Source organism: Metarhizium robertsii (genome assembly GCF_000187425.2).
Source record: "Metarhizium robertsii ARSEF 23 chromosome Unknown MAA_Scf_3, whole genome shotgun sequence".
Lineage (NCBI taxonomy): Eukaryota > Fungi > Ascomycota > Sordariomycetes > Hypocreales > Clavicipitaceae > Metarhizium > Metarhizium robertsii.
In genome coordinates, this window is record NW_011942171.1 from 1,185,954 (window position 1) to 1,211,405 (window position 25,452).

General features: G+C 54.1%; 5 protein-coding genes across 5 annotated transcripts; 3 read left to right on the forward strand and 2 right to left on the reverse strand.

Annotated features, from left to right (window-relative positions):
- Positions 1-231: 231 nt before the first annotated feature.
- On the forward strand, positions 232-3,075 carry MAA_07458 (urease; the record flags this gene model as incomplete). Its single annotated transcript, XM_007825456.2, has 5 exons — positions 232-252; positions 328-414; positions 528-1,720; positions 1,800-2,691; positions 2,755-3,075. The coding sequence occupies 5 exons, from the start codon at positions 232-234 to the stop codon at positions 3,073-3,075; spliced, it is 2,514 nt and encodes an 837-aa protein (XP_007823647.2).
- Positions 3,076-4,270: 1,195 nt separating this feature from the next.
- Positions 4,271-6,015, reverse strand: MAA_07457 (high mobility group protein; the record flags this gene model as incomplete). Its single annotated transcript, XM_007825455.1, has 2 exons — positions 4,271-5,047; positions 5,851-6,015. The coding sequence occupies 2 exons, from the start codon at positions 6,013-6,015 to the stop codon at positions 4,271-4,273; spliced, it is 942 nt and encodes a 313-aa protein (XP_007823646.1).
- A 5,436-nt stretch (positions 6,016-11,451) lies between these two features.
- MAA_07456 (heterokaryon incompatibility protein Het-C) lies at positions 11,452-14,456 on the forward strand (the record flags this gene model as incomplete). The annotated part of the gene is made up of 5 exons (XM_007825454.1): positions 11,452-11,575; positions 11,648-12,205; positions 12,305-12,484; positions 12,546-13,090; positions 13,167-14,456. 5 exons carry the CDS (start codon positions 11,452-11,454, stop codon positions 14,454-14,456), a joined length of 2,697 nt encoding a protein of 898 aa, XP_007823645.1.
- A 5,184-nt stretch (positions 14,457-19,640) lies between these two features.
- MAA_07455 (RING finger domain-containing protein) lies at positions 19,641-21,975 on the forward strand (the record flags this gene model as incomplete). Its single annotated transcript, XM_007825453.2, has 4 exons — positions 19,641-19,822; positions 19,982-20,060; positions 20,145-21,819; positions 21,950-21,975. The coding sequence occupies 4 exons, from the start codon at positions 19,641-19,643 to the stop codon at positions 21,973-21,975; spliced, it is 1,962 nt and encodes a 653-aa protein (XP_007823644.2).
- An 892-nt stretch (positions 21,976-22,867) lies between these two features.
- On the reverse strand, positions 22,868-24,706 carry MAA_07454 (uncharacterized protein; the record flags this gene model as incomplete). The annotated part of the gene is made up of 1 exon (XM_007825452.1): positions 22,868-24,706. The coding sequence occupies one exon, from the start codon at positions 24,704-24,706 to the stop codon at positions 22,868-22,870; it is 1,839 nt and encodes a 612-aa protein (XP_007823643.1).
- Between the last annotated feature and the right edge of the window lie 746 nt (positions 24,707-25,452).

Consider the following 25,452-nt stretch of genomic DNA (forward strand, 5'->3'; position numbering starts at 1 on the left):
ATCCCCCATCGTGGCGTTTATCTTTCATTTCTTGGTTTCCTTCTTCTTTTTCTTCTTTTCAATTCTCGCCGCCGTTCTAAATCTTGTCTTCTTTTTTTCGGTCTGTGCATGAAATGCTTGCCCCTCGAGGTGAAGAGGCTCTTCTACTTGGCTCTTTCGGTTGCCCGATCTCGGAAAACTTTTTTGGCGGCAGCTTCTTCTCTGAAGCCCGAGGAGCCGTAACAGGTGGCAATGTACCTGTCGCCCAAGGAAGTAAGCTCTGTACTGCGACTCCTCCGCGTGTGCCTTTTCTTTGCCGCTTATACTCTGTGCGACGCGGAATTTTAGCTCGACAAGCTTGTCATCTCGCAGCTGGGCCTGCTGGCTCAACGGCGCCTTGCGAGAGGCGTTAGGCTAAATCACTCGGAAGCTACGGTACGATAAAAGGGGAAAAAAAAAATCCAAAACGAAAAGCCGGTTTGACACCCTTTCGTGCCGGCGCATTTTGCCCACACCAAAAGCTCATCAACTAACACAGGTGTCCCAAGGCCCTGATCGCGAACAACCTCCATGAACTCATCCGCGATGGCAACCACTCGGTCGCGGATCTCATGGCCCTCGGCGCGACGATGCTCGGACGGCGGCACGTCCTCCCGGCGGTATGCAGCACGCTCCGCGAGATCCAGGTGGAGGGGACGTTCCCCATGGGCACATATCTCGTCACCGTCCACAACCCCATCGCCACCGACGACGGCGACCTGCGGCGTGCGCTGTACGGCAGCTTCCTCCCCGTGCCGGACACGGAGGCGTTCCCGCTGCCGCCGGACTCGGAGTACGCACTGGACAAGCAGCCCGGGGCCGTGGTGGCGGTGCGCGGCCGCGTGGTGCTGAACCAGAACCGCGCGAGGATCCGGCTGCGCGTCACGAGCAAGGGTGACCGCCCCATCCAGGTCGGCTCGCACTACCACTTCATCGAGGTCAACGCGCAGCTGGAGTTTGACCGCGGGCGCGCGTACGGCTACCGGCTGGACATTGCGGCAGGCACCTCGGTGCGCTTCGAGCCGGGCGACACCAAGACGGTGACGCTCGTCGAGATGGGCGGCGGGCGCGTTATGCGCGGCGGCAACGGCCTCGCCTCGGGCATCGTCGAGCGCTGGCGCGCGGCTGACGTCGTGGCCGGTCTGCAGGCGGCCGGGTTCGCGCATGTCGCCGAGGCCGACCCGCGCGGCGACGCCGTCCACATCGACATGTTCCAGATGGACCGCACCGCCTACGCCGCCATGTTCGGCCCCACCACCGGCGACCTCGTCCGCCTCGGCAACACCCACCTCTGGATCCAGGTCGAGCGCGACATGACCTCGTACGGCGACGAGTGCAAGTTTGGCGGCGGCAAGACGCTGCGCGAGGGCATGGGCCAGGCCACGGGCCGCCGCGACGTCGAGGTGCTCGACGTCGTCGTGACCAACGCCCTGATTGTCGACTGGACCGGCATCTACAAGGCCGACATTGGCGTCAAGGACGGCCTCATTGTCGGCATTGGCAAGGCCGGGAGCCCGGACGTCATGGACGGCGTCACCCCCAACATGGTTGTCGGCAGCTGTACCGACGTCGTCGCCGCCGAGGGCAAGATTGTCACCGCCGGTGGCATTGACACCCACATCCATTACATCTGTCCGCAGCAGGCGAACGAGGCCTTGGCTTCGGGCATCACCACGTTTTTGGGAGGCGGCACCGGTCCGAGGTTTGTTGCTTCTTCCTTCGCTATGCATCTCAAACCAAAATTAAGCTTCAGCAATGCTAACAATGGGCAAAACACGCAGCGCCGGTTCCAACGCGACAACCTGCACGCCAGGAAAGAACCTCATCCGCGCCATGCTCCAGGCCTGCGACGCCCTCCCGCTCAACGTCGGCCTCACAGGCAAAGGATGCGACTCGTCCCCCGAGGCCCTCCGCGAGCAAATCACAGCCGGGGCATGCGGGCTCAAAGTCCACGAGGACTGGGGCGCGACGCCGGCAGCCATCGACGCCTGCCTCGGCGTGTGCGACGAGCTCGACGTGCAATGCTGCATCCACACCGACACGCTCAACGAGTCGGGCTTCGTCGAGCAGACCATCGCCGCGTTCAAGGGCCGCACCATCCACACGTACCACACCGAGGGCGCGGGCGGCGGCCACGCGCCCGACATCATCTCCGTCGTCGAGCACCCCAACGTGCTGCCAGCGTCGACCAACCCGACACGGCCCTTCACCAACAACACGCTCGACGAGCACCTCGACATGCTCATGGTGTGCCACCACCTGTCCAAGAACATCCCCGAGGACGTGGCCTTTGCCGAGTCGCGCATCCGCGCCGAAACCATTGCCGCCGAGGACGTGCTGCAGGACATGGGCGCCATTAGCATCATGAGCTCCGACTCGCAGGCCATGGGCCGCTGCGGCGAGGTCATCCTTCGCACCTGGAACACGGCGCACAAGAATAAGCTCCAGCGCGGCAAGCTGCCCGAGGACGAGGGCTCCGACGCCGACAACTTCAGGGTCCGCCGCTACGTGAGCAAGTACACGGTGAATCCCGCCATCGCCCAGGGCTTCTCCCACCTCATCGGCAGCATCGAGGTAGGCAAGCTGGCGGACCTGGCCATCTGGGACCCGGCTTGGTTCGGTACAAAGCCGTCGCTTGTGCTCAAGGCCGGAATGGCGGCCTGGGCAATGATGGTCAGTCTTCCTTGTTCCTTCTGCGCTTTCCTTTCCCAGCACAGACAAGCTTACACTATCCAGGGCGACGCGAATGGCTCCATCCCCACGATCCAACCCACCATCGGGCGTCCCATGTACGCGCCGCTCGTGCCCAGCACCAAGGTGCTCTTCGTCTCGGAGGCGTGCATCTCCTCGGGGACGGCCGCGTCGTACGGCCTCCGGAGCCGCGTTGAGGCCGTCCGCAACTGCAGAGGCATAGGCAAGAAGGACATGCGCCTGAATGACGCCATGCCCAAGATGAAGGTCGACCCCGAGAGTTATGTCGTCGAGGCGGATGGCAAAGTGTGCAGCGCCGAACCGGCGGAGACGCTGCCGCTGACGCAGACTTGGTACGTTTATTAGCAGTGTTGAAGAAATCCTGCGTCTGACGAGAGGAATATTGGGATGCCGTCGTCACCATATTGGAAACCGGGAGGACTGGATATGGAACGTGTGCTTGGGGGGGAGGGGGGAGTTAACGACGAAGAATTCGTTGGGTTGAAAACTCACGGTGTTTCTTTTTAAGCATGTTTGAGCTCATAGCGTGGTAGTTAGGCGTTTTTTATCGATATCACACGTTATATTAGATAGCAACGGAGTACGTCTCAATGTACCAAATACAAAGGTCCTCAGCAAAAAGGTTTATTGAAGGTCCAAGTTCTTCGTGTCTGGGCGTATCCCCAAAACTATCACGGCCACACCTGCCCCAAATTGGGAAGTAGCTACCCACGGCCCCCAGCCATACCAGACTTCTTGCAAGTTGGTGTGAGCTTTGAAGTCATTTGTGCGTAAATACCAAGATGATTAGAACAGTCGAGACATGGACGTACGTATAGCAAAAGCGAGCAAGTTGGACCATGCACAAGATAGAAAACGAGAGACAAGGATCATGTTCAATACGGTTGCAAATGCACGTCAAATCCCAGCTCAGCTCTGTGCAAGCAAAACTCATAGTATAATAATCATTGCTTTCATTACGGCATTGCGATCAAAATACTGTCACTGTGAGTACAGTCCATCCGTATCGAACATACACGGCACAAAAACCAACCCATGCCCACGCCTGTAATAGACGGGGAAAACAAAATCAAGCCCAGCCGTTATCCCAGATCCCTTCACAAGAAAAGTGAGCCGCACTCCCTTTGGCGTCTCCGTTTTTACACCCTTTCCCTCCCACCCTGCTCGGGCCCATGACCAAAGCATGGAGAATATGCCCGCGCATGCGATAAGACACCAGCCAACCCTAAGATACTAAAATAAACAAAGACTCCTGCCCTGAAAAAGACAAATGGCAGTAGCATTTGAGAAGACGTGCTCTCAACACTTCCGACAAGCCATTTAAGAGATTTGACAGCATAAGCATGAGCATGCTAGAGATGTCGCATGGGTATATCACATTCCTTCATCCAATTTGTAGATAAAGGCGTATTTGGTGCTTGCTGACCCTGACCCTCGGTGACTATACAGAGAGCAATTATAGGTCGTCACGTGTGTTGTTTGCACCACCAAGAACAAAAGTAGGGAGCGCTGAAAAAGCAAAACCAAAATGTCAGGGCATCTAAGAGCTCTTAGTCTTCTTGCGTCCAGACTTCTTGGGCTCATCTTCAGCGGGCTTGGTGGATGTGCGTCTTCGCTTCTTATCAGGGCTGGCGGGCGTGGCCTTGGCCGTCTCAGTAATGGTGGTGTCAGCAGCAGGAGTGGCAGTCTTGCGCTTGCGAGGAGCAGCCTTCTTAGGTGTCTTGGCCTCGTCCTGGAGCTGTTCGGCAATGGCTTCCTGTTCATTGGCGGGTGCCTCATGAGCAGCCTCATCCTTGATAGAGGGCATGGGAATCTGGAACTCGTCGGCATACTTGAGGGCCTCCTCGTCGCTCATGTTCTTAGCCAGGGGGTTGCCGTTCTTGTAAGAGTGAACACGGGCATTGTAGAGGCGCAGGTTGTACTGGTAGGCAGTGTTCCAGCCCTTCTTCTCTGTAGGGCTCATGTTGGCCCACCGACGCTGACCCTCCTCCTGAACGGCACCCTTGGGAGCCTCAGAACCAAGGTCATTAGCAATGATTGAGCGGGCATGCTGCATGTACAGGAAGTAGGGTGTGAGAGGGCGCTTGGGGGCGTTGGGGTCGTGAGTGCGCTTCTTGCGCTCCTTCTTCTCCTCAACAGGAGCAGCCATGTCGCCAGTAACGGGCATCATGAGCTGAGCAGCAGCCGTCTCGAAAGAGCTGAGCAGGTCACCCTGGCCCTCGGCGGTGGGCTCACCAAGCAGAAGGTTGGTCTGGCGGATGTAGTCCTGGGTGAAAGACCGCAGGAGCTCCAGAATGGTGGTGAGGCGGCCAACAGCCTGTTGTCTGGGTTAGCACTCTGCATTGCAACAGCACCAAGTTAAGAAAAGGGTTCGATATGAGTGAATTCGAGAAATAACGCGCTCAGCATGTGTCAAGGGGAAATCCGGGGAGGTAATGGTCCTGTGCCTCAACGCCATGCATCACAACCGAATCGCGTTGCGGGCATCTCTCCAAAAGCTCTCCGTATCCGCCCAGGCATAGCTTGGAGAAGCTGCAGCATGCTCAAGCTCCTCGGCTGCTGAAGCTACCCCTGCAAGACGCGGTGCAGAGCTAAGCCGCTGATGGTTCATGGCGGGGCGGATCCAGCGCAGACGCGGCGCGGGGTCTTCAATGTAAACAAAGGTGGGTGAGAGAGCTACAGTCGCGGTTTTGCACCGAATGGGAAGGGGGAGGAAAAATAGTAAAAGAATAACAAGGATATTGTGGGTTTGGAAATTCTCTCAAGGGTACTGGTGATGAATTCTTCACTCTGCGCGAGCGATTCAGGACTGTGCGTGGTTGAGCTCATGGCAGAAAGCTATGGTCGGTCAGGGTAGCTCCGAACGAGCTTAGAGAGAGCGTAGAAAGCAAGCCGCCATTCTTCGCGTCTCTGCAACAGACCATTGCATAAACCACCCTCTGCACCAGTTACTTGTTCGAAGCCTCAAGCACTTGCATGAGCTTATTCAGCCAAAAATGAATGCACTTGAAAGCTCGTCGGCATGCAGAGAGAGCTCATCCGACTCGAGGCACACGCGGGCATATGCAAAACCGTACAGGCATAGATAGATGCAAGAGAAAAAAAGGCCGGTTAACTTACCGAATCGCGCACCCGGAGGAAGCTCTCATTATCAACGACACGCTGGGTGACGCCGATGGGAATGGGCGGCTGAGGAATAACTCCAGCTGTGGGCGCAGGAATCATGGTTGGTGCGGGCGCGACGGCAACTTTCTTATCGTCGGCCTTCTTGGTCTGGCGCGGCATAATGTGGCAAGCTGGTGGTTGTGGACGAGCTGTGGGTTTTGGGGGCGCGACAAGTGCTCCTAGGCGGTCGCTGGAGATGCGCGCTGGTGGTGGTTTTGTAGCGAGAAGCGCGACGCCTGTGTTGACCTGACAGCGGGTGCACGATGGCGATGTTTTGTGGTGGATTAGAAGGGGAGGTTGTGGCGGGCGAGGAGGAGTTTTGGGGGAGCCTGGAGGGACCTGGCTGATTGGGGACCTGGATTGGGGACTGAGACTGGACTTTGGGAGGGAGGCACTTTGACCGCTGGAGCGTGAAGAGAGGGAAGAGAAGAGGGAAAAAATTCGGGGGGCTGGGTGGCGGGATGGTGGGTGGTGTGCCAAATATGTAGGAATGCTGCGGCGTTGGCACCCGCGCGCAATCAGCAACCTCCAACGTCGCCCATCGATGGCCAGGCCACAGCAAGGGGAAAGAAAAAAAAAATCGAAAAATCAGCCAGGCCAGTGTGAGCGCGGGTACGCAGGCAAGTGGGCGGCGGACGAGGATGGAGCACCCTGATGCAGACGGGCAGCAGAGAGCGTGCTGAGTGGCCAACTGGCGGCGCGAGAAGGAGAGTGGATTGAGGCTTGGGCGGGGCGGCTGGTCCTCCAGGCACTCAGGTGCTCATGTGCGCACGCGCTGGACCTGGTGCCGTTCTGGCGCTTCACTGCTCCGGGCCCATGACATGGATGGACATGGAGGCTCAAGTGGTGCTCAAGTGGTCTGGTCTGGTGCTTCAACATTGGGCCTGCTGCTCGAGTGCTGCATCACAGGGCCTCTTACTAGCCGCCCGAGCCGGGCGAGCAAGACTGCGCAGACAAGTCGTGCTGGCTTGAAATTTTCATCCCAGTGCTGCGGCCCAGGTTGGAGGCCCGGCAGTGTTCTAGGCCCCAGCCCAGCTGCTCGCTCTGCATCAATTGATCGTTCTTCTGTCACCTCCCCTGTCTCGCTCCCCCCCAGCCTGCAGCCTCCAGATGTCTGGTCACATCACCTCTCGCCAGCACTTCGCATTGATGTCTTCAGTAACAAAAGATGCCGCTGGCATCACTGACACGCTAAGCCGTCGACCTCGGCGTATCCCTCTACTTTCATGCCCTCGGGCTCGGCCCCCGAGCACTCGCCAGCGTGGCAGTGGCCAGTTAGAGGTCCAGCTGGGAGGAAACACCTCAACTGGTCCACTTGACCTCCTGTTTCTTCTTGTTGTTCCTGTGCCTGTTCCTGTGCCCAGTCCCATCATTGATCCTCCCAGCGCCGCCAGCTCAACTGCTGGTTCCTCCAGATGTTCCATGTTTGCATGTATCCCTTTGCCCGCGGATGCCTGAGTGCGCCTTGGAGTGCCCCGACGCCCGTCTGCGCTGGCTCTCAGCGTGTTCCGCAAGTAGCCGCTGTGAATCACCACGGCTCATTGCTTTGTGGAACGACGACCAGTTGTCTGTCCTCTCGCGTACACGTCGTCAGCCAAAGGCCCCCCGGGAGGCATCCCGGGAACCTCTGGTCTGGTTCCATCTCTCAAGCTCCCCTCAACCAGGCGCCAGGCCAACGACTCGACTGGCGTCTGGTCTCTCCTCATCTTGATTCAACCAGCAATTTTCACCACCAGTAGCACCCCGAATCCGCTAGAACAATCAATCAACACTGGAACACGCGCAACCAGAGTCTGGTTTGGTTGATTCCAGCACTTTGCCGCTAAATCACATTGACTTTATTCCCCCCCCCCCCCCTTCTGGTGCACCATCTTGTCCCTCATGGCACATAGGTAGGTACGTACCATTGAGTCTTCTAGTCGTGCCCAAAACTTGCCACACCAGACACCACTTGAGCTCCAGACGTCGTCTTGTCACTCTGGCTCTTGGCTCTTGCAAACACCTGTTGACTTCGCTGTCCGGTGTTGGGCGTATCTTTGCAGTACATCACTATCATGAACGGCCTGCGAATTCTGGAGCCCTGCGTGATAAATCAATGTTTATTCATATTCAGCGCCGAATTATTGTGCGACTGCGGCATGGGTTTTTATTTGTGCCAATTCAACAGGTCAAAGGTGGGCGTCAGTTCGTTGCTGGCGGCTTTGGCCCTTTTCTTCCATCCCAACTGCTGCTTAGGGACCTCTTAGCAACCTTTTCGGGGGAGTCGCTAAAGGCGCTGTTTTCGAGCTTCTCTCGCTGTGCTGCGACGCGGCCGGGATGGAGGAGGTGACACAGCACTTTCCCCCCCCCCGCCAATGGCAGCGCTCTAATGCCTGGGGTTGCAAACAGCACCAATTGATCATTGATGGACCAGACGTGAAGATGGCATCCGTCAATCCATGTCGTCTTGACCCCGCTATCGTTCCAGCACCTTCGGGCTCGGGGGTGTACATCTCAGCACGGCTTATGGAGCAGAGAGGCGAGAGCGTCTGGTGCAATGTGTCTGGTCCATTGCCACGGCTGGCAAATGTCCTCGCGCCCAGCGACCTACTGTGCACTCCTGCACTTTGTGCTCCATGTCCGTAGCTGCCTTGGTGATGCCTCCGCAGCTCTGCACAAAGTCTCCTTCAAGTGCCAACTAATGTTGACTCTCAAGGCGGCGTTGCTCCCAGAAGGGCGACCCGTCGACTGGTGCCGCTGGTGCTGTTTCACAATCAAATTGATGTCCTTCCTTGGCCATCCGTCGCTCACGTTTGCTCGCCCAGCTGTCCTGTTGCCTACTTGAGTACTCCGTACATACATGGCTATCCTCTGTCCTCCCGCCCCTAATAAAAAAGACTTTTGTCAGAGCATCAATGACGCATCACCATTTGTTGAGTCGGGCAATAGAGCAAACCCGCTCATCCCTCCGGGGCGGGCTTTGCGGCGCCCGTGCTTGTAGGCTTCCTGGTGGTTTCGGCCGTCTGGCTCTCTGCCAGCCTCCCAATCCACTGCGATTTATGCCATGACAACTGGTTTGCTGGAACTGCCACTCTGACGATGCTTGCGTTTCCCGTGAGGCTCGGCAGGGTGCTAACATTGAAATATATCGATACATACTTGAGTACATAATTCCTGGACGGGTCTCCCTAGAGGCAGAGATCAGACTCGCCCAGCTCCTCGTCTCCATTTTTGGGCTGTGACTTTAAGCCTTGAATGTTGGGCGTCGCGCCGAGTGCTGTTTGGTTTGTTCGCCTCGAATATGCTGCAAAGTTGGTGACAGTGAGAATCGTAGGTCCCGCTTGGTCTCGAAACAGAGGCGGCAACAGCCCCGAGTTGCTTTGCACTGCTCAACCTGCACTATCTTTCTTGAAACTGTCTGTTCTGCACCCGGTACAATTTGGAGTTTTCAAAAATGCATACTCAGAGTGCCTCTTGGGTTTGTCTCGGCCATTCGCCAATCTCGTTCTTGTGACGACTCCCATTCATCTTCCTATGTCGCACATATTTTGCATCGTTTGAACATTCCATGTTGTTATAATTATTCCCAGGTCGCAATGCATCTCCATTCTACAGCCTTACCCTGCTCATCTAATATATGTTGAGGACAATCACGTGTGTAAAAAGGCAGAGCACCTAGCAACCGCGCTCTCCTATGATATCCTGTGCCGCATGAATGTTCACCATACGCTCATCTCTGCCACCCAAGAGCTACCCTGTTGTTGATATATGTGAGCAGAGTATTTGCCCGCCCGGGTCTCACTCGTGTTCCAACTACCTAGGTACCTAGGTGCTCAGGTACAGACCATCCAAGTCTGTACAATTTCACAGTAGTACTGCTTATAAGATTGTGTTTTTACACACGGCTCCGTGAAAGAGGCGCATCAAATCAAAATGCCGTCAAAATCGGCCAAGACACTGATTGTTCCGTCGACATGTGCCCACGCTTTCTGCGTGTCACTTCTGCACAGAAGAAGCGGGTGGAGCGTCTACCGCGCCCCCTGGGTGCGGGGTTCGACGCTGGTCGGACCACTTAGTCACCACTCTGGCAGGCTTGAACCGCTTGAGCAGCTGAACGTCGTAGGATCCTAAATGTTTCAGGATCGGTCAAGTGGGACCTTTGAGCTGTCCGTCATGCTGGCAGCGCTTCACGCTTGACGTCCAAGACAACAGACAGCCACAGGATGGGCCGAAGAATCGTTAGAATTGATGAGGAGGGGACCAAGCGGGGCGGCTAGAAACCCTCGTCAGCGAGTCGCCAGTCGTTACTCTCTTGAGTGGGTATTGCACCTGGCGGTACAGGGATTGCAGGGATCCAGAGCCAGTGATCCCTGCATCACGTCTTCTGAATTTCATTCAATGTTGCTCATGTCAGCCCAGTGCCCTTTTCAATGTTCCCATTGGTACCCCGGAGAGAGTGCTATTAGTACGACAAAAAAGTCAGGCTGCATGTCGACTGGATTTAAGCTTGTTGGCCACAGTTAAAGCTAAAGCACCAGCCTGAGCCGCTGCGTCTGAAACGAGCCGTGGCTCATGTACCGACATCAAAATTGAAGGCACCTGTGTACATCATGCTCAACCCTGACCGCCCTCTGTCCGAGCTTCTCAGGCGGGAAGCTCAGAGATGTTCTCGGCACCGAGCAACTAATGCAATATAATAACTGCGTGTTCCCCGCTAAACAAGATGGGATGGATCGGCGTCCAAGAAATATCAGACGTTTGCGTTTGCGTAGCCGTCTTGTTTGTATGTACAAACTTTGTTTGAAGGAACCTCGTCGTCCCAAGCACCAAGTACTCCGTACGTGATACAAGGGGTGCCGCGTGGCGTGGCGTTTTGACATCATCAATCACAAACGGCGCATGCTGTGCTTGGTCGTTGGGACCATTACATTGTTGTACACCAACCGTATTTGCAGCTGCCGGGCTTTCCTTCTCGTCGGGAACGGCGCCTCCTCCAGAGGAGACGGGGAAAACGATCTGCTAAAGATCGGTGTGGTCTGTAATGGAGGCTTCTTAAGTTCACATGCGCATGCCCCCTGTCCCCTCTACTAAATGGGGCCAGCTCAGATCCGCCGGCTGCTAAAAGCAACCGGTCGACTACTCAAGAACTAAGTGGCATGCGCATTGATTATCCAGATGCTTGAGACCCCAGCCCTCTGGACCCTGGATATTGGAGGCGCCTGAGTGAGTTCCTTGTCTTTCATCGCTGCCACCCTCTCGCTTGCTCGGCTCCTGGCTCCAGAGACCGCATCTTTGCTGCCCCTCCTTCAAAGCCCCTCCTGGCTCCCTCTTGTTCACATCCAAACCTTCTTGATCCCCTCATCTTCCTCTTTTTAAATCCATCGTACTTCCTCTGCTCTCATCATCTTTCCTCCATCCTACTTTCTCATCAACGTAGATAACTACCAAAGCAGCTTGCACTCATACACTTGGAGAAGAGTGAGAGCGTCAGAGCCCAGACGACCCCACCACAGCTTCCGCAAGTCCAACATACCACAACATCCCCCTTTTCTAAAAGAAACGCAAGCCTCCAGGACAATGATCGACCTCCGCAATCATGGTCTCCTCTTGGGGCTGATTGTTCTTGTAGCTCTAGCTACCCCAGCGGCAGCTTTTGGAGCTGGAAACATTGCTTCCACTTCCAAAGTCGAGGGCCAAAATTGTTCGTGTGCTTTAAACTGGTACAGCATCATTTCCGCTTCCACGACGAGCTAACTCTGTTGCTGTCATACAGGGCGACACGGTGATATCGAAGATGCCCTCCTCACACTGGCCATGGCTCGTGCCATGAAGCATAAGAAATTCAACAAGATCATGGTCTCTAGAGTTTACTTTGGCAACTGGCTCCGAGACTATTCTCAAGCCATCGACGTCGGCACTGTCAAGTCTGTCTCTGCCGAAGCCATCCGACTCCTCCTTTGCGTTCTCGGTTTCTTGACCTTTGGCTATGGTTCTGGCGAATTCGAGGTTACTGCTGACCGTCTTGGGTGCTATCGCCCGGAAGATCACATTGACAACCCCAAAAACTACGCCGACAACCAGGATGCTAGGCAATATGACAGCCGCCTTCGAGGGCCCATTGATGAATCTAGAGAGTTGTCCATCGATCCCGAGTCTGGCATGAAAAATTACATTGCGAACGAACGGGCCGATATCATGACTTCCGCTAAGCACGTGAGAAATCTTTTTGGCCGATGCATCGAGCTTGGTCGCAATTACAAGAATGGAGGGAGAAAGGAGGATCTCTACGAGTCCCTTCGCCTTTTGGGAACTGGCCTTCACTGTTTGGAAGGTTCGTTTGTGCTCACCCTCTCCAATGTCAAGCCGTTTCTTTTTCATTCTCGTGGGATCCATGAAAGCCGTCAATATGCATGTTAACAGCCGTCTACAGACTTCCTCGCCCACAGCAACTACTGCGAACTGGCTCTCATCGAAATGGGTGAGCGAGACATCTTCCCTCATGTTGGACGAGACACCCTCATTCGCCTCGAAGGCGCCAACGGCGATGTCTACCCCATCGTCACTGGTACCTTTGGTGGTGTAGATTTCCTCCACTCCGTCGTTGGTGAAGGTTAGTATTGACAATTTGCTTTGTCTATGAGTTTTTTTTAAGCTAATAATTTTGTCCCAAGTATCCGACAAGATGACCCAGAACGAGATTGAAGAACTTGAGGGAACTCTTCAGGATAGCAAGAACTCGGATACTAGCCTGCTGCGTCAGCTCCTGGACAAGATTCCTGAAGGTCTTCTCGGCGGCAAGGATCAGAAGAGCCGAATCGATCAGATTCAAGAGAATGCTTCGGCGTCCCAGGTCGAGAACATGTCTGTTTCCCCCCGAAACCCAGAGGAATTTACAGCCTACGTTCAGCAGGTATATAAGCAAATTATGCCTGCCATTGAATTCCACGACGACATTATGAAGGGCATCACCTCGGCAGTTGAGAAGATCCCGGTCTTGCCAAAGATTATTGAACAGTTGGAGGAACAACTTTCCAGGTTTGTCTTTTCAATTATGGCACCAGTTGTTGTGCCCCTGATCCGCCAGATCAAGAGCGAACTGGCCACCGGTTCTGGCGAAGTCATCAAGAGCAGTGAGAACGAGCAACACGTCGTCTTCAATGACGACCGATCAACAGATCCTACTCACTCCATGCTGTCCAAGGATCACTTCTCCAACGTAAGTATTTTAATAATTGTCCATTTCACGTCATTTCGCCTTTTAGAATTTTAAAAAAGGTAACCGTCTTGATTAGATCCTCAATGAGATCGCCGGTCGAACCGCCGCTAAGATGATCAGTTGGGCTGTTCCCCAGATCATGGATGCAATTGATGATGACAGCACCGATGTAAATCGTCTCTGTGATCGCGTCATCAACGGTATCTTGCATCATCCAGCTCAGAGAGACATGGGTAGAGATGGCGTCTCCGAGGCCCGCAACACTATGTTCAAGGAAGTGACGTCGTGGTGGCAAGAGCTCCGCAGTGAGCAGGATTCCTACCGCCAAAAGTTGTCTCGCGATGGTGTCATGAGGGGTGAGAACCACAAGGAGGGTGTCGACGATACTGGCCACGGGCATGGCTGCGCTGGCAAGCTCAAGATGCGAAAACTCTACGGTGAACCGGACACTCTCGAGAACAAGATTGCAGGGGCAGCTGCCGATGCCATTGTTTCTGGAGCTACAGGACTAGTCGCGGGCATTGTCGAGCAGAACACGGGCTACAAGTTACCCGCTGGACAGAGCTCACAGCACAACCAACAGGAGGAAGAAAAGGGCGGGCTCGAAGGCTTTTTGAGCAAAGCCGGCTCCATTCTTGGCGGCGCATTTGGCAAGGACGAGGACGAGAGCAAGGACAGTGGCCGGAACGATAATGACTCGTTCTACTCGCAAAGCCAGTCGAGCTACGGCCGTCAGGATAGTAGCTATGGTCAGAGTCAACAGAGCAGCGGCTACGGGCATAGCCAGCAATCCAGCAGCTACGGTCAGAGTCAGCAGAGCAGCAGCTACGGTCACAGCCAGCAGAGCGGGCGCCATGACGATAACAACCGCCGACGCCGCGATGACGACGAAAGCGGAGGTTACAGTGGCCGGCAGGAATCCAGCTATGGCGGAAGCAGCGGATATGGTCGTCAGGAAAGTAGCTATGGTAGCAGCACTCACCATGGCCGTCGCGACGATGACAATTATGGCCGTCAGGAGAGCAGTTATGGCGGACGAGAGGATAGCTATGGCGGCAGTGGTGGCTACGGTGGTGGCCGTCAAGAAAGTGGCCACGGCGGTCGTCAGGAAAGCTACGGTGGTAATAGCAGCTATGGCCGACAGGAGAGTAGCTACGGACGCGAGGATGGTGGTTACGGGCGCCAGGAAAGCGGCTACGGTGGCGATGGTGGCTACGGCCGTCAAGAGAGTGGTTCTGGCGGAAACAGCAGCCATGGTCGCCGCCACGAGGATTCGTATGGCCGCCGAGATGACGACGATGACAACGAGGGATATGGTCGTCGCGAACACCATGGGCGTCGTCGCGATAACGAGTATGGCTACTAGGGTGGGGTACAGTCTTGACGCTGCTTCTGTGAGGCAGTAATTGATACGCCAGGTGCGTTGGTTGGTTGATGAAGAGATGAATGATGCAATTGGGGAGCGAGGCGCGTAGGGGATGTCGGACAAAAGTCGTATTCGCGAAAAGACGTGTTGTAGCAGTGGGCTGGGCTGGACATGATGATGACTAGGTATCTAGCAGTATGTAGTGGTTGAATAGATTGATGACATGTAGTACAATTTCCCGAGTGGGTACTTTGGTAATGGCCATTTGGGATGTTCCATGTAGATGTTCCATGTGCTCAATGTCAAGTCGAGGAGTCGTCTCGTTTTCGAGCCCAAGTGAGATGGGGGATGTCTCATAAAACCTGGCGGAAAATTCCTGCACCCCTAGGAATAAAAGCTATAGAGTACAAACAAGGATATAGCATCACGTTCATTTTAACACACACTGAATTACTAAATGCAGACCTTCACAGTCACTGCAAAGTGTACGTCGAATGTTTGATCCTACCCTGTAGGACTACCCGCGTCGACTTTCCGTTGGCGCGTCGCGTGAAGGCACAATGACTAGGCACCATCACCGAACAAACTCCCCGGTAGGTAACTACTCCGTAGGTTACGTATTATGCAACTTGCTGAACCAAAAGGCCGGTCGAAGCTACTAGGCTACCGTGCACTAGTACGGAGTATTAAAGCTGGCAAAACCACCCGAGTGTCCACGGAGTTTGGTGGACAAAGGTGCGCCTGCGGGAATCAAGCTTATCTCCTCGACCCCCACTGGGCTGTGCTTATCTGCGACAGCTTCCGGGTTCTAGCGGGGCAGGAAGGATGGCGCGGTGAGGAGGAAAGTCCGGAGGAAGTCCGGTAGAGAGCGAAGAGATGGAAACATGCCGAATTATGCATGTATGTACATACATGGCTTGGAACAACCACCATCTATGTGCACTCCGTACGGAGCCGTCGGTAGCTTAATGGCGCTGCCGGGAACGAACGGGAGCAGGTCGATGTGGCCCTTGGCAGGAGCAAGTGCCGCGACCTCGGGGTGATGCCAATGCTGCGCCCACGTGGGTGTTGTTGACGGAACGTGGAATTGTCAAGTAGATGGTGGTTTATTGCTGGAAGCCCGGCAGATGGGTGAACTTGTCCCCCAAGCTCCTTAATTCCCGACGGACATTCTTGTAGTACGCAGATGACTAACTACCTAGGTGGTTATGCTCGTTCCGGGCTCAAACACTCCATCTTGTGGGATCGACGTGAGATGGCCCGCCACAGAACGCAAAGCCACTGTGGAAATCGACAGGGCGACCAACGGCATCGCTCATCTATGTTGAGTCGTCAAGTCTTGAAAATACTTGACTGCCATAGATGCACCCGCCAGACTATGTCGAGGGCCGTCTCAAGTACGGGGGGTACCTCACTAGGTGTTGGCTATTCCGGGACGAGGCATTCAATATTACCTGCTGGTTATCACGGCCGGTTGAGCATCCGCCGCCGCGACAGCATCCGGGCTTACCGACAGACAGACAGACAGTCCTCCATGTAAAACTACTACTTGATCCTTGTTCAGGCCGAGATCATTACCTGAAGAAGAAACCCGATCAGCGCCCGCCGAACATTGTTCGTACATATACGCCAGAGCTGAGAAGGAAAAATCATGATGCAAGGCGGGGGGCCAGCATAAAGCTGGTTTATACGGAGTACTTGCATTTTATTGCTTGAGGAGAACGAATGAGCGTCCAAGTTGGATGGCACAAGTAATGACCCCCTTGGCCCTGGTCCTAACTCTAGACACATCTGATATTGGAGCAGCCTTGTCGTCAAGTTACCGCACCTCTGCCGGTGCCAGCTACTCGTTAGCTGTTTGGGCGCATGACTTGGTCTATTCTAACTTGGTTTGCCTGGGAGCCAAAAAATGTACAGAGTACGGAGTACCATGCCATTGAAATCGTTTAGCTAGGCATGGATCTTGCCCACTCGACAACGGAAATGCCTCACTGTCGAAACAAAGAAAAAGGTGCAGATAGGATCCTGGAGAGTGGACTGACTTTCCATTTCTTACCTCAAGTCGCGGTCGCTGTGCCGTGTGTCGTAGTTTCAGCCGACCAGTTCAACACCAAGGAACTGTGAGAAAAATTGCTACCTGAAGCGAACGTTCGCAAACACCACGGAACGGGCAACCCTTCCCAGCTTGTCGTTTGACACTCACGTCACTTAATGTCGGTCCCCGCTCGACGGGTTATCAACGCGCATGATCGAAATGACATCTCGTGCTCCAACTGCAGCGGCCATGCCTCGATGATGTGATGCAACGATTTTTGCGTTGTACAGAGTATTCGCTGCTAACATGCGATCGCTTGCCGATGGTAATATTGCCATGGACAAGCACAGTTTTTCATGGCGTTACAAGAGAATAGCAACTTGCTGAAAAGTAAAACTCAAAGGTAGAGCAGTTATACGAAGTCACACATTCTGGGAGGCAACCCAGCAACTCCCTCAACGGCCACTTGAGACAAGAGACTCTGTAGACGGAATTGCATGCCATATGTTCGTCGACATGATTCTTATGGGAGGGGCTTGGCCCACCACACCTACCCTTCCAGGTTGATCGACGGCGTGCGTCCCAGGGTGTTCAGCCGGACTAGCTTTCCTTGCGCACCATGGTCCCGTTGCCCATTGATCCGATTCGACGGAATCTAGCCGCCATGACAAGAGTAATGCGGAGTGCTTCAACCAGATTTAACAGCTCTGCTCAGTAACTAACTAGTGGTTGGACTGTCGGGAGACCGGTCTTCTCATGAATTAATTTCCACAGGAAGCATAGGACTTGATGTCTCGTAGCGCTAGTCAGGTGTGATATCTGTCGCCTGGTTAAACAAGGATACACACGCTGGAAAGGGTCGTCCAGGCGATAGTTATATAGCGTTCAACTGGTGGCAGCAATAGCAACAATCATGCCTTCTCCGAGGCATTAGAACACGCCGTGCGAAAGCAGTTTGCAACTCATTTCAATGCGTCGGCCGGATTAGCGTGCATGAAAGGTAGGATTGGTTTGCTGCGTGTAGAATAGGCTTATTGAAGCTGTGGCATCTTGCTGGGGAGGGTCAGAAGATGAAAATGTTGGATGCAGACCTTGTCCGTTTATCTATAGTTTGTTGGCTGGGTTGGCAGATCTTATACTAATCCTTGAGTCTGAATATCCGTGTTTCCTGTGTAGGTATTGATGCTCGTAGTAGAGAGTTGGACTCGGAGTCGCTGTCAGTACCGGGCGTGTGTTGTTCTTCCACGGGTTCTAGATTCTTGTTTTCCGCATGTACCCTAGCCTCGGCGGCATACGTTGATGTCTCAAGAAAATTCCCCTCGACTCCCTCTCCTCCTCCTTGTTCTTCTTCCTTTTGGCTTTGCATTTGGACTGCAGCGCACCGAGTCTATTCGGCCCGGGGGTATGACCTGTGTCATTTCCGTCTTTCGTGGTGTACCAGGATTTCCCTGGCCGCAACTTGGAAAGTCCAACTTGCTCAAAAACCGATCATGTTCCCGTGTCTGCGCGTTGCATCTGCATCTGCATATAATCATCTCAGCCTTCCGGCTTCTCTTACCGGGCCGGTCTGGCAATCTGGGTACCATTAGGTCTCACAAACACCAAAAGTGTGCTGGACTCTTGGATGCTGGGAGACGGGAGAGGAGAGAGAGCAGAATGAAGACAAGGTAGGTGCCATAAGGCCTATGGATTGTAGCAGGAGATACATGGTGCAATGCCTGGTCGTAAGAGGCACCAATGCCATCCATGTGTCTAGCACACTGTAGTTAGATATACAGTTGCTGGCGAGTCGGGAGGAGAAGGCTAGGAGCATGGACTCCAGATTAATTGATGGTGGACGGCTAGGTACCGTACGTGGATAGCAAGCTGGGCAGAGTCTGGGGTGGTACATAGCAGTAGTGTGATTCCTACTGTTGATGATGACAGTGACGGTGATGGCGAAAGTGAAACTGATCTTTGGCTTGAGCCACCTGGACTTCGGCAAGTCAGGGGCCTGCTTGGTGAAGATTGGAATCTCCAGCCGTATGCAATATGGCAGGTACTCCATCAAGTGCCTAAGTACGATTCAACTACTAAGTACCTTGTAGGTACCTACTAGCACGTGTCGGCGCAGCTGCCAGTGTGGGCAACATACAAGTTAGTTACTACTGCAGTAATTAATACATTTGCAGGTCCATAGTAAGTAGATCCAGTTTTGATGCAATGTTGCATCTCACTTGAATGCTCGCTCTGCCTGTTGGCAAATTCCCGGCGTCACGGGCAATCCCGACCCATGCAAATGCCTTTTTGCTTCGAGGGTTGGAGGGAGACGGGCATCCGGTCAATGTGGTCAATGTGGTCTGGTGGTTTTGCGTAGCTGGAGGATCCGCAGCCACCCTTCGCCCCGCTTTCCTGGAACAGCTGTGCCCACAACCCACCGCCCACAGCCCACCGCCCTCCGCCCACCGCCCACTTGCGCCCACTGTGGTCAAGTGCTCACCATTCATCTGCGCCCAGAGGTCGCCGGGGCCAGACGTATCGCGTATCACCCTGCTGCGTTGGTGCATATCCAGGTACCTGGTTCGCATCTGGCCAGTTATTACGCGTACAGCACGCCGTCTTTTCTTTGTGTGGCGGCCAGTCCATGCAGCCCGTCCATCGGCTAGCGGGTAGCGATATTGCAACTCCAGGGCAGCACCAGACATGTGGCTTCCCCGACTTCGATGTGCCGGTAGCAGTACGGAGTAGGCGCATGCACCAGTGCCAGAGCACATGTACCAAGTACTCTGTACCACCAGGCAGCTCACCCACTCCACGCTGACCTTTCAGCGCTCGCTCGCTAAGGTCAACGGCGTAGCCAATTCTAGTCTAACCAAACCGACCAGCGTACTAATACCAACCAGATCAAAACCGCCCAAACCGCCAAACGCCGCCCGTTTACCAACGACTTCGCCAAACCTCAGCCTCTGCTCCTCGCTCGCGACTCTCCCTCTGCACGATATTTGGTATTGCACCGATTTCCCCAAGCCCTCGCCAGCCGCCGTTGGACCTTCCTCCGCTTATTACTGTACGCAAGCGCTGCCATTCGAAAGCCATAGTATCCGCCGTCGCGTTGTCGCTGCCCGCAATGGTCTTCCTGCCCCCCCGGCAATGAGACATGAGTTGAAAGAATGTGTATGTTCGCTCGACCTGTAAATGGTCGTTCTTCCTTTGCACCCTTCTTCCACCTGCCCGCCCTCCTTCCTGCCTTCGTGCGTCTTGATCACAGGACCCTGCATAGCCAATCCGCTCGCCTCTGGGCAATTGCTTGTGCTGACCCTCTGCCAGCGCTCACGGACCTTCAAAACAACATGTATGTGCCTCTTCGCAGCCCGCCCTGGAAATCGTACCCATAGCGCCGACTTCTTTGACTGCCGTGTCAAGGATTCATGCCGCTCGACTCCCTGGTTGCCGTGTTGCCGAGTCGTCGCGCCGCCATGTACTGGGACCATCGATACTGACACCAAGGCAGCTTCTTATTCAGCAATCCAGGATGGAATGGCGAGGGAACAATCGCATCGACCATATCCAAGAATCTCTCCCAGCAAACGGTTCGTCTCAGGCACCCTGATGATGCTGCCCCCTTCCGTCACGACAAATGCCCCTCCCGAAACTGACCAGACCCGATCAACTAGAGCCAGTTAGCCTATGAACAACGAATCGACACAAATCTAACAACACTATCAAAATCCACCTCCGCATTCGACGACTCCATTCAAGGCCTCTTATTCGTCCCCGAAATCACGTCCGTTCCATCCTGCGATGTGCAACAATACGACTCTATCCCACGAAATGTCACCCGTAGAAAGGATTTGCCGCCTGCAAATTTCAACTTGGTGGCCATTGCTCCGTGGTTTAGCAGTGACTGCACCCAGGCCTATCTCAATGCAGCCCTCCAAGGTCCTGTGAAAGCATTCATCTTCTATAAACCTAATAACTCTACGAAAAAGCCCCAGGATGGCGACTCACCGGTTTGGAACCTCGGCGACGGCGGTGCCTGGCGATCAAACCATTTCCCCATCTTCGCCATTCCGGGCCTTCAAGGTCAGAAGATCATGACGCAACTGAGTTTGTATTCAGGCTCCATAACCCAAGTCCCCCACGGCCAAGAGGTACAACGACTGTACAATCTTCACGGGACCACGTATCTGCGCATATGGACGAAGCTTACCTTGGACCGACCGCCAAACACACCTGCGACTTGGGCCTTCATCCTTATTGTCATTGGAGCCCTACTCTTCGTAATTCTCACTGTTTCCATTGCTATGCATTTTATTCAAAGACGAAACCGCAACTCTTTGAAACGTCGGGTCCAATCCGGCGAGGTCGATCTGGAGGCGATGGGTATCAAGCGTGTGACCGTGCCTGCTTCTCATGTGGCGCAATTTCCTCTTTTCACTTACAATGCAGAGCCCGATTTGTATGATTTGCCGTTGAGCCCTCGATTACAAACCGCCCCTTCTGGCCGTACACGAAAGACACGCAAGAAGAGACGGCGTGAACCTGGCACCAAGACAGAAACAATGGGCCCTGGCGCACCAAGCGTCCGCAGTATACGAAGCAAGCGATCGAGCCTGACGGGCACTGGCGAGACCATGGCCACTAACTACCAACCCACCTGTCACATTTGCTTAGCCAGCTTCGAACATCGCGTTACAGTCATCCGCGAACTACCATGCGGCCACATATTTCACTCTGAATGCATTGACGAGTTTCTCATACAAAACAGCTCTTTATGCCCAACGTGCAAGCACTGCATGCTCCCCAAAGGCTATAGCCCCAAGATAACGAACGGAATGGTTCGACGAGAAAGAGCCTTGAGGCGGCTTAGGGAAAGAGTTGATATAGAAGAACTATCACTTGAATCTGGAGACACAAGACTGAAGTCCTGGGGCAAGAAGCTCTTTAGCTCCTCCTCACACCCGAGCCACACATCCCCTACCAAGACCGATGTACAAATGAAACCGCTGAAATCGAAACACACAACAAAAACAGAAGAAAGTCAGAACCCTATAGAAGGCGAGGAAAGCAACAGTTCGTCCTCATTACCAGATCGGACGGCAGACACTGCAACTCCAGACTCTACCGATCTGCCTCAAGTGGCTGCCACCACAGCCAAGACTCGACCTAGGAAGTCAAAGCCGCGAATGCTTAAGCTGCTTCCGACTCAACCCGAGAATGCTGCCTTGGATACGGGTGATAGAGCCCCGAATAGGCGGGGCAGCCCATCGGCGTTTGCTCGGGAACGGATGCGAGAAATCGCTGACAACAACGCACCCTTCGATGACCCTGACAAATCTCGACCAAGATGTGAGTCCAGACTTGAGAGTAGCACGGCCATTCGGCAACTGTTTGGTAACGTATGTATTAATCTATTTGCGATAGGGAGGCGAGTTATATCGAAGGCGTTCCCTGGGTTCAGTTAACCTATAACGTGTAGCATTAGCGGCATACCTTAACGAATGATACGGCTATCAACTAGAACTGGGGTATAATGGCATGCATCGCACCGGCGTTTTTGTTTTATCTCAGGTTACTTGAACACTGAAGATGGGGTCATATTCTGGTACATATCATGGGTTTGATGGGATGCGGCGTTTTTTTCTTTTTTTCGGAAGGCACCCTTTACTACTTTGTCGACGACAGACGTTTCACGATTGCGGAGTTGCATGGAACTCATCTGATCGCTATGAGGATGGCGTCTTTTATTCTTCTTCCATGACGAATTGGATACCTTGAGCTGGGATTGGCTATAGATGGGGGGGTTACAATGGTATATCTAGTACCAAAGTTTGTTCTGTTGGATGCAGCTGAAAAAAATCCATGTATCAGAGAGCCAACTTGATGTATTGTTTTTGGACTTGGGAGTTTTGACGCGGTGGGTTTTGGTTGCCTTGCACTAGCTAGTCTTGTACTCCCTGTATTGTGATGCAGGATTCTGATATCCTCTGGAGTCGGCTGGGAGGGGGGTTATAAGCACGGTTTATGGGGTTGGGCATTGGGTCAGCCCTATTCTTTTGGCGAGGGAAACTCGGCGTTGGAACAGGCCTGTGGAGATATCCCTTCCGTATACGCACATGGCCGCTTGGTGAAATAAAAAAACGGCTCAAGTATTATTCAGTCCATATTTCTGACGAGGCTCGTCTGCTCTTAATGTCGTGACAAAAACTCATGGAATCGCCCATTACAACGCCGTTAAATTACATACGCACACCCGCCTATTGGTCCTCACCAGGACGTCGCGTGCTAATACGAGCAATAACACCCTGCTGCAGAATAGTCTCGGAGTACAAAATTGTACAGAGCTGATGTAGCGCCCGACTCCTACATCATTGATTCATTAAATCGTCAAAATTCGTTACTGCCCCCTGCCATTCTCAATCAAACGATCGTCATCGCTTCTCAGCCCTCCCCTGGCCATGACATCTCTGACACGATCATCTTCCGCGGCCCGGATCCTCCGCCTGGCAGCCTGCAACCTCTCCACACCACGATCAATCGTCTCGATGTGCACGCTGAGGGGGATATGGACTGTTTCCGAGTCGCTCAGGAGCTGGGGCTCTGCAACACGGTCTCGCAAGTCGCCCAGGTTCGCTTGAATAGATTCCAGCTCGATGATTAGCCCGCTGATTTGGTCGACGGCCGTAGAGCGCTGCGAATCGACTTGTTGCAGGAGAGAGAGCTGTTTCGAGAGGCTCTTGAGGCTGCGGGAGTTGGCGCCCACAAGAGTCCATATGTTCCACAGAATTTCTTCGCGACGGGAGGAGACGCTCGCGGAGGTGCGGGACGTGATGTCGTATATGAGGCTGAGGTGGTCCTCTGCTTTGGTGAGAAGGCGCAGGACGGCTTGGGCCTCGAGGATGAGAGCTGATATGCGCTCCGAGACGAGGCCAGTGTGCTCGATATATTTGTCGAGAATGATGCGCTCGCTGAATGGTTGGTCGGCAGGCTGGAAAGGGTAGAAGATCCAGTACGTCCATCCCGCGAGCACTGATGACGGCGTGTCTGACTCGAGGGAGAGAGAGTCGATGTAGCGCGATGTCCAGCGGTTGATACTGATGACGGAGTCGACGGCCGAGCCGACGTGCGTGTTGAACCTTTGCAGGTCCGACGCTGCTAATCGTGCGGTTTCAATGTACCCGTCGAACTCTAAGGCTAGCTCGTGCCGAGCTTGGATATCGCTGTTTCGAACAAGGGTCCGTAGATCTCTGACTGCGGTCTCTGAACGCTTCATTTCAAAGGGTAGCGAGGCCCCGTCGGCACTTCTTTCGAGGACCTGCTCGAATTTGGATTGGACGCCCATAAGATCGTCGAATTCTACCGTTTGACCAGCTGTCGCATTAAGACCACCGAAGTCGGTGGCTCCGGGGGGCGGACAAAATGGTAGGTTAAGATATGATGTTCCTGGAAGGCGACATATGGGTGACATGGCGGTGTACACGGATCTGGTGGCCATGTTTTGTACAATGATGGCGCCGCCAAAGACAAGGTAGACGGCAAGAAGCAGTCCTAGAGGGTACTTGGCAAAATTGAGGGCAATGAGAATGATTTCACCGGCCCAGGCCAAGATGTTGAGCAAAGCAGACGACATTGACGGCGTGGCCATGTCGCTGATTGTCACGAGTCCGCCAGATTGCCCTTTCTGACTATAACCATCCTGGAATGATGAGCTTTTCCCCCGTCTCCTAAGGTACGTTTCATCCTCGCCATCGTAGCTCGTCCCCCTTCCAAGGGGCCGGATGGTGCGAGAGCTGCTACCGCTACCGTGTCTTGAACCGCCAACGTCTATCCGAGGCATTTTGAACTGTGGGTCTTCTGTGCGGTAGCCTCTTTGCGTCCTTGAACTCGATGGTGAACCAATACTGGGCGGAAATGGGATTCGAAGAATGGCTTTATCCTCGTGTTGGTGCTTCGCAAAGTCTCGGATACTGTCCTGAGAGCTGGGGCCTGATCTCATCCCCATGTTTCCCTGAGACGACATCTGCGAGGAAAAGGATGAAGGTTGACCACTGGACAAAGGGGATAGCACTTCATCGCCTTCGTCACCCTCGAATGACGCTCGTCTAGCGTCGAAGCTTTCGTTTTCACCCTCAACCACGCTCCATGATTCACCAATACGCAACGAGCGCTTGTCCCGAAGTGAGCTGTCTTCGGCGGCTTTGTCTGAGCGGCGGGCGCGCGGGCGCGACGAGGACATGACGTTGCGCCTTTGAATACGACGAGTGATGTATCTGTGAACTTGGAGACGGGCACTTCGAGTTTAATGAAACCCCAAGGCCAAACAAGACAAGCGCAACAATGTTATTTCGCACCCGAAGAAATAACTACTGTCCGACTGGCCTGAACGCGGACCGGTGTGTCTCGTCTGAGGGTTGCGGTGGCAACAGAGAGAAGAGCTTGCCGGCCGAAGGAAACAGACAAACAAGCTGGCGGCCGTGCTTCATATGGATGTATATAGGAGTTGGAAATGCCAGGTTTGGACAGCTGTGGCCTGGTTCGGTGAGGAATGTATGAGTCACAGGCAGTAGGAGTGTTGAAAATGAGGCGGAAAATATGAGGATGCGCAGGCAGAATGGCGGTTTGAGTGAGTGAAGGTTGGAGATGGTTGTTGCTGTTGCATGCAGGGATAAATGGGTTGGTGATGTGACGGACGCTCATTGGCCGAGAGTCGAGCATTCAAAGGCTCCTGCTGCCCGTCTTGGTCGATGCTTGTTCAATGCTTGTTCAATCATCGTTGGCGGCGGTAATAGTAGCGGGCGGTTCATGCAGGGCCGATCAACTGGTGCCTGCATGTAATACGTCTTTTCACGGAGTACGGAGTGTGCTTGGCACATACGGTGTGTATCTCTCATGGACTGAGGCATCATGGTCAAGTGTGCCCAGATCCCTTGCTTGGCTGATGATGAGGCTTGCGCGTGACCTGCGCATTTGACAATGGTTGAA